This window comes from Bactrocera latifrons, unplaced genomic scaffold, assembly GCF_001853355.1.
Source record: "Bactrocera latifrons isolate USDA-ARS-PBARC rearing strain unplaced genomic scaffold, ASM185335v1 scaffold_1862, whole genome shotgun sequence".
Classification (NCBI taxonomy): domain Eukaryota; kingdom Metazoa; phylum Arthropoda; class Insecta; order Diptera; family Tephritidae; genus Bactrocera; species Bactrocera latifrons.
This window is the reverse complement of record NW_017535366.1, coordinates 1-7,122: the sequence shown is the minus strand read 5'-3', so window position 1 is coordinate 7,122 and position 7,122 is coordinate 1. Positions and strand designations below refer to the sequence as shown.

The following is a 7,122-nucleotide window of genomic DNA, read 5'->3' as shown; positions in this document are numbered from 1 at the left end:
TTGAAATAAAAAAAGCGCTGTTTCACAAAGCTAAATGCATCGTGTCACAAGCTAGTGAAATCGATGGAGAAAAATTTGGCTTCAAATTGCTTTCTCATTCACTTTGATCATTCGCAAGAGCGAGCACCTGTGAGTATTTTCTGTTGTCAGATCTCAATGAGTCAATGAGGGGCATTTATCGAATTATCTCACAGTCCTCCAGGCCTCTAAATACATATTTTCTGCAATTTTATTTGAATTAATATTGCAAAATGTTTTTCTAACATCAGACAATATATTCTGAACATCTGTCGTCTTCCAGATAATTAGTTAACTGTTTATATTCATTAAGAGTCGACTTCGAAGAAACTTGTGTAATACTTGCATGTATTCGACTACTTCTCGCTTTATCAGCTATTACAATAATAATGCATGTCTAACAGCTTAAAACCTGTTAGAGAACTCAAAATGGGCGTAAGGTGTTTAAGTATTTCTGAGTAGAGCTCGTATTTAGTATGAAACAATTATGAATAAGCGAGTCGTTTTTAAATTACTTTCAACAACGAGTGTGTACATATATAAATAATGCTGTTTAACAGTACACCTCACAGTTGCCTCAGAACGGTTGCGAAACAGAAATCTAAGAAATATGGGAAAATCAACGGGTTTGCTGCTGCTTTGCCTATACTTAACGCTTCAGGTGAAAAACAGTGAAAAGTTAGTCATAGAGCTATAATAAAGAATTTGCTTTTCCTAGCAGCTTATCGTCGCGCACCCCCTGCCGAGCGATATTACGGCCCAGACGGCGGTGGACGACACAAAAGTAAATACTACTAACTCAAGCGAGGCGAATTTCATCAAAGCGCTTGAGCCGGTGATTGTGGCAACACTCGATGGCGTGGAAAAATACTTCGACACGCTCCAAACGGAGACTGCGCGTTTTGTCGATGGCGTGCTTAAATCGCTGATAGCGCTGCCCGAGGATAACGACTATATACGAGAGCTTACACCACGCTTGACGAGCTTATTGGCGCGTTTGAAGGATACCTCCTTGGAAAGCAGATCAGCACTAATACGCGACATCGGCGATTTGTATGCAGAATTTGACAACATAGCCGAGCGCAAAGACGATGACATTAAGGTTGACGTCTTGAGTAAAGTGCTTGATAAATTCCAATTGCTYGAAATGCATTTTCATGTGCGCAACGCTGTTGATAATGCGGTGCGGAGGTTCAGCAGAGCCTTTGAACAGTTTTGGGCTTCGCTAAGCGAGGCTCAGCAGACGGAGCACCGGCATCTGAGTGATTTGTATGAGCATCTTAAAGCCAGTAAAACTAATGAGGAAAAGTTGAAAGGCATTGAAGAGTTTCTGCAGATGGCTCTGGAATTTGCTTGAGTTGATACCGCGACAAATGAACGTTAATCTGCCGAGTGTTGCAAGCAAGATGCCTAGTTTTTTAAGTTATGTAAGTGCTTTTTTAGTGGTTTTAAGTTTAAAAAAGTTTGGTAGAAGTTCAGTTTAGATTTTCTCTACGACTGTGCATAAAGTTTTCGTAGAAACCTAAAACATAAATTTCCATTTAGTCTTGTCATTCGACTTAACTTTATAGCGACAAGTTAAACTGTAAATGCACGTCCGAAGGTTAAATAATAAAGAAACAGCAACAACTTTGATAAGCTGTAACAGGATGTAAAACAAATCAAAAAAAAAAAAATTCATTGTTTAAGCAATTTTAATGAATTATAAATTTTTTAAAAAGTTTATGAGGAATTTCGGCGGTCAAAAAATTAGTGGTGTAACATATGAAACACGAAATTTCGATAGAAGGATTTTTTTTTTTTTTTCAAATTATCAAATGTCTCTTTATGAAATTAGTATTTAGTTGCGTGACCTTTATTTTTTTAGTGTTGCAAGACAGCGTCGTGGCATTGAGTCAACCAGTTTTTGGCGTCTATCGATGGAAATAGACTCTCATGCGTCCTTCACAGCATTCCATAGTTGCGTGGTGGATGACGGCTTACATCGGGCTACTGATCCCTTGATGTCGGTTCACAAATTTTCGTTGGGATTGCTGTCAAGGGACTGTAACGGCAATTCTTTTACCTTGACATTCCTTTCCTAAAAACAATTTTTTTGCAGTTTTATTTGTGTGCTTGGGATCGCTGTCCTGCTGGAGCGTCCAAACAAGCGGCATTTCTTCACTAGCATACGACAGCATGATTTTCTGCACTATTTCGACATACGAATCTCCAGTCATATTTCCAATAATTGGATCCTACGCTTTGCCAAGAAAAGCAAGCCCAAACCATGATTCCCGCATCTCCATGTTTTACCATTTTTTTGTTGTATATTTCGGCTATTATTCGGTATTGAGTGGACGTCTTACCCAATCACGCTATACTCTTCCCTCCATACTTAACAATCTTCGATTCGTCTGATCATAAAATGTGCCGCCATTTTGTCCAAGACCAATTTAAAAGTTCTTTGGCGAATCGAATTCTTCGTTCAACATACGTTTTAGACAATAACGCCACTTTTCTTGGACTGTTGGCACTCAATACTTGCAGCTACATGAAAGGCTTCTTTTCTCTGTAGCAGCCGCAAATGAAATCTGCTTTGACAATGAAATTGATTTCTCTCGCTCACATTGCTGCCTTCTTTCCACTGCGTACTTGGTAGTGTCACGTAACATTGTGAGTGAGCAACTAATAATATTGGGTAATTAACTGAGAGAGTCTTTTCGTATTTTGTCAAAAGATGTCGTTGCGGTCGTATATCTCCATGCTACGAATCACATTGTGTCATACCATATTCTGTAGAAAAGTTGAGATTTTGAGATTTAAGTTTCATTTAACCAACCAAAAAAAAAAAAAAAAAAAAAATGATTTCGGAAAAGTTGAAAAAGAGTTATAGTTGTTAAAAAATGAGTGAAAATAAAGAAGAAATTCGCTATGTTTTGAAATTTGTTTACAAAAAAAGAAAGAATGCTACTCAAGCCACCAATGAAATATGTGAAGTTTACGGAGACAAAGCTGTACCAGTTCGTGAAGCATAATACAGCAATGGTTCAGTCGCTTCCGTTCTGGAATTTTCGAAATTTCGATTTACACTGATGTAAGAATGTCTTGAGCGGAAAAATGGCAAAAAGTGGTCGACCAAAATGGTAGATATTTGTTTATTTATTAATATAAATATGAAAAAAATTAGGATGAAGTTTATTTAGAAATACGAAAAGACTTTTTCGAGTGCTGTATATTAAAAGAACGCCTATCACTATTAAGAATTTTACTGCAACTGTATATATTTTATAAAGTCTCCGATTCTTCATATGCGTATTTCTCCTAATTAATTCCACAAGACGCCAAGTTTGAATTAGTGCCTCCAAATATTTGGGCTGTGATAAAAATAAGCGCACTTGAACTTGAACTCGTGCGGGCATTACAAAACATACTGAAATTCAATTCATTCAAGAATATGCGATAAGTAAACTCAGGGTTTTCTCATTGCTTTTTTTTTTTTGTGTTTTTTTTTTCTGTGTTTTTTGGTTTTTGTTTGCATGTACACATAAATAAGTATTTGTTTATATTTTTATTTCATTTAATTCACTTTTTCTTATACTTAGCCTTGCTTATGACTAAGTATTTCTTACAAATACTATCACTTTAGACTTACAGCTATTTTACATTATTACAAGCACACTGCAAACGATAATATCAGATTATGTATGTATGTCGATACCTGAAATGCAAAATAACGTATCAGCAAGAAAATCGAAATTGAGTTTTTTCAATATTTCATATTATATATAGTACGTTATATCGCAAAATGGGAAGCATCCGCTGACCAATATATCCAATATATAACCATTTAATAACCAAAACTCTAATTTTGTTCAATATGAGGGGCTTCTATAGTTGATATCATTGGAGATATCGGATTGCAACGACATCTATTGACAAAATACGAAAAGACTTTTTCGACTAAAATATATTATGAAGTTATTCAATAATATTTGTCGTTCGTTTAGAGAGGGCGTTGCTACTAGGCCAAATTTGTTTTTGTTTTGCTGGTACGCCCTTCGTGAAGCTTCATTGCGTGGTCGTGTCATAGTATCGTTTTACATTGGAAAAAATTGAATATCGTGCCGTGATAAAATTCCCATTTTTGGAAGGTGTATCACCAAAAGAAATTCACGAACGAATGTTGGAAATGTATAATGATTGTTCACCTACAATTGGAACAAACGAAGGATGGGTTACTGAACTTAAATGTAGTCGTAAAAGCCTTGAAGACGATTTACGTGAAGGTTCACCCAAAAAGGCATCAACATCAGAAATCATAGACCGAAACACAGGATATGGTTTTGGAAGGTCGTCGATTAACTGAGAGAGTTTTAGTAGAGGCTCTACACCTCTCATTAGGCAGTGTGAGCCATATTTTAAGTGAAATTTTGGATTTTAGAATACTGTGTTCACAATGGTTGCTGCATTCGCTAACAACGGAACAAACACACATTCGAATGCGACTTTCTCATCAACATTTGGAACATTTTAAAACAGATAAAGTGGATTTTGTGAGTCGATTCATCATTGTAGATGCGACTTAGATCTATCGTCATAATCCTGAATCAAACATTTGGAACATTTAAAAACAGATAAAGTGGATTTTGTGAGTCGATTCATCATTGTAGATGCGACTTAGATCTATCGTCATAATCCTGAATCAAAACAAGAGGCTAAAGAGTGATGTGAAACTGGTTGTTCGGCTTCGAAAGTACTTCGTGTCCGGAAATCGACCAAAAAGGTTATGGCATCAATTTTTTGGGATTACTTGCAAACTGCTAAAACAAATATTCGGAATTATTGCAAATTTCTGGAGCAGTTGAAGGAAAAAATCGTGAAAAAATACACGATTTGCAGAAGAAAAAAATCTTTTTCATCAGAACAATGCGCCGTGTCAGAAGAGCATTATGACAACGGCTATAATCCGGTTTTCATCAAATAAAGAGGCTGTTGAGGAGTATTTTGCAGACCTTCCGGATTCTCACTTCAGGGATGGGATCAACATATTGGCGGATCGTTGGAGCAAGTGTATTAATATTCATTGAGATTATGCTGAATATTAAAGTGTATTTTGAATCATAAAATTGTGTTTTTCTTAACAAATCACAAAGCTTATTAACTTGTTAAATACAAAATACGAAATACGAAAATACCTTTTAGACTACCCTATGTTATATCGATTTTCCTTCGCATGTAAACTTATTAACAGTGATGTTACGTTATTTTGCATTTTAAGTGACGATATAYACGTACATATATATSGATGTTAKAGAATAACAAAAKATTTCATAAGCTTTCGATTTTCTCACACTCGTTRACGTGACTAAATATGACATTGTGGACCACAATATAAATCCAGTAAAGGTTGGAAATAATTGTTTATTTGTAGAACAACTTTAACTATAAATATGAGTACACAAATGAGAGGAAGGGGAATCTGATGCGAACATTTCGTGATAACGTGCGCAGAAGAAAGCTAAACACGTCGCGCAGCTTAGTCAAATAAGTCGCGCTTAGCACTCAGCATTACATACATATATACATACATACCAACAACTTGTGTAATTCAAACGATAAATCTGAGTCATCATTTGAGCAGCTTAGGGCTAACTATATAAGTACAAACATACAAACACGCATTTCTAACGGCTACTGTACAAATTGACTACCTACATGTTTTTGTAATTGTTGTACTTAAACAATAATTTATAAATAATCGTAACTACTCTATACGCATTACATGGCCGCCGCAGGCAATATGCAAGTTTTTAGCTCTTTAAACTGGAAACAAAGCATAACGGCGTTATGCACATACAGCCCGACACGCAGCACGAAGAGAGTACTGGAAAGCTACGGTGCAATAAAAGCGTCAAAGAAATGCCTCACTAATACAACAACAACGTTTAACATTGTTATCAATTATTGGTGGTACCGATTTGTGTTTATCGCCGCTGCCGCACACGAAGCAGTGTCATGGCGGTTGTGCCTCCTTGGGTGGACTCGTCGCGGTGGTGAGCAGTGTTTTGGCGGCGCCGCCGCTCTGCGCCTGCAGCACAGTGTAGAAGCCGCTTGCTGCGCCCGGCAGTGGCATACCCATGACGCTGGCGACATTCATGGCTGAATCGCCATCTTCCATGACAATGGAACTATCAGCCGCTGAAGGTATGGTCGGCAAGAAACGCACACCCAGACGCGGTGGCGATGAGTCTTCCTCCTCTTGCACGGCCTCTTGGCGCACAAGGCGTGGCTTGGCGGGCATTGACGCGTGTTGCTGCAGTTGCTGTTGCTGTGATTTGCTGCTGTGCGCTGAGACATGCAAAAAGATGTGTAATTAAATAGCAAGTGYGTTCAACGTGTAAAKTACTCACCCATGATTGACGGCAGCGGCGTCGTGCTGCCCGCACTTGAACGCGACAAGCGGAACGTGGACGTACTCGCCGTTGTGGCTGAAGCGGAGCTGTCATTGCGTGAGCTCGACAAATTCGAGTCTTGTGATGTTTTTCGTGTTATCAGCCACGCCGAATGTCTTCGCCGATTCGGATCCATCATCTTGAGTGGTATGTTACAAGTGTGCGGCAGCGCGCCCGCCGATGGTGGGCCATTGCGCCAACTAGATGAACGTGACGAACAGAAATTCTCACTAGATATTGAGCTGGCGCGTGTCTGCTTCTGTTTCTGCTTTAGCTCAGCGAACTGATAAAGGTACGGTTCGGTATTGGCATTGTGCGAACGTGTACGCGCATGMCGATGATTCGATTTGTTCGCTTTACGTGTCCGGCGTCCGTCGAGACGGCGTCGCTCTGGTGTCAATACGTCATCGTCGTCGTCTGGATCGGTGCAATGGCAGCAGATTGCTAAGCGATGCCACGTTAAGCAAATCCACGAGTCACGCCGTTGATCGCGCTCTTGTAATTTATGCCAATTCGGCATTTCATTGGGCATCATGCGCAAGCAACGGCAACCGGGCGGATGTGTGGCGGGCAGCAARGGCGGCAGTTCTTTCGGCATGCGCACACCGCCTCGCCGGCTCAGTCCACCGGCTAGTGCTGTGTTGGCGGCAACTGCACCGCGCGTAACACG

The 7,122-nt window shown here is 39.2% G+C and overlaps 1 protein-coding gene across 2 annotated transcripts; it reads left to right on the top strand.

Annotated features, from left to right (window-relative positions):
* The first annotated feature begins 602 nt into the window (after window positions 1-602).
* LOC108967395 lies at window positions 603-2,795 on the top strand. 2 transcript variants are annotated; one of them, XM_018930776.1, is made up of 2 exons: window positions 603-679; window positions 740-2,795. In XM_018930776.1, the coding sequence occupies exons 1-2, from the start codon at window positions 629-631 to the stop codon at window positions 1,373-1,375; spliced, it is 687 nt and encodes a 228-aa protein (XP_018786321.1). In that variant the 5' UTR covers window positions 603-628; the 3' UTR covers window positions 1,376-2,795. The 2 variants fall into 2 exon arrangements, with proteins under 2 accessions (XP_018786321.1, XP_018786320.1); XM_018930775.1 differs by having other exon boundaries at window positions 604-679; window positions 737-2,795.
* Window positions 2,796-7,122: the final 4,327 nt, after the last annotated feature.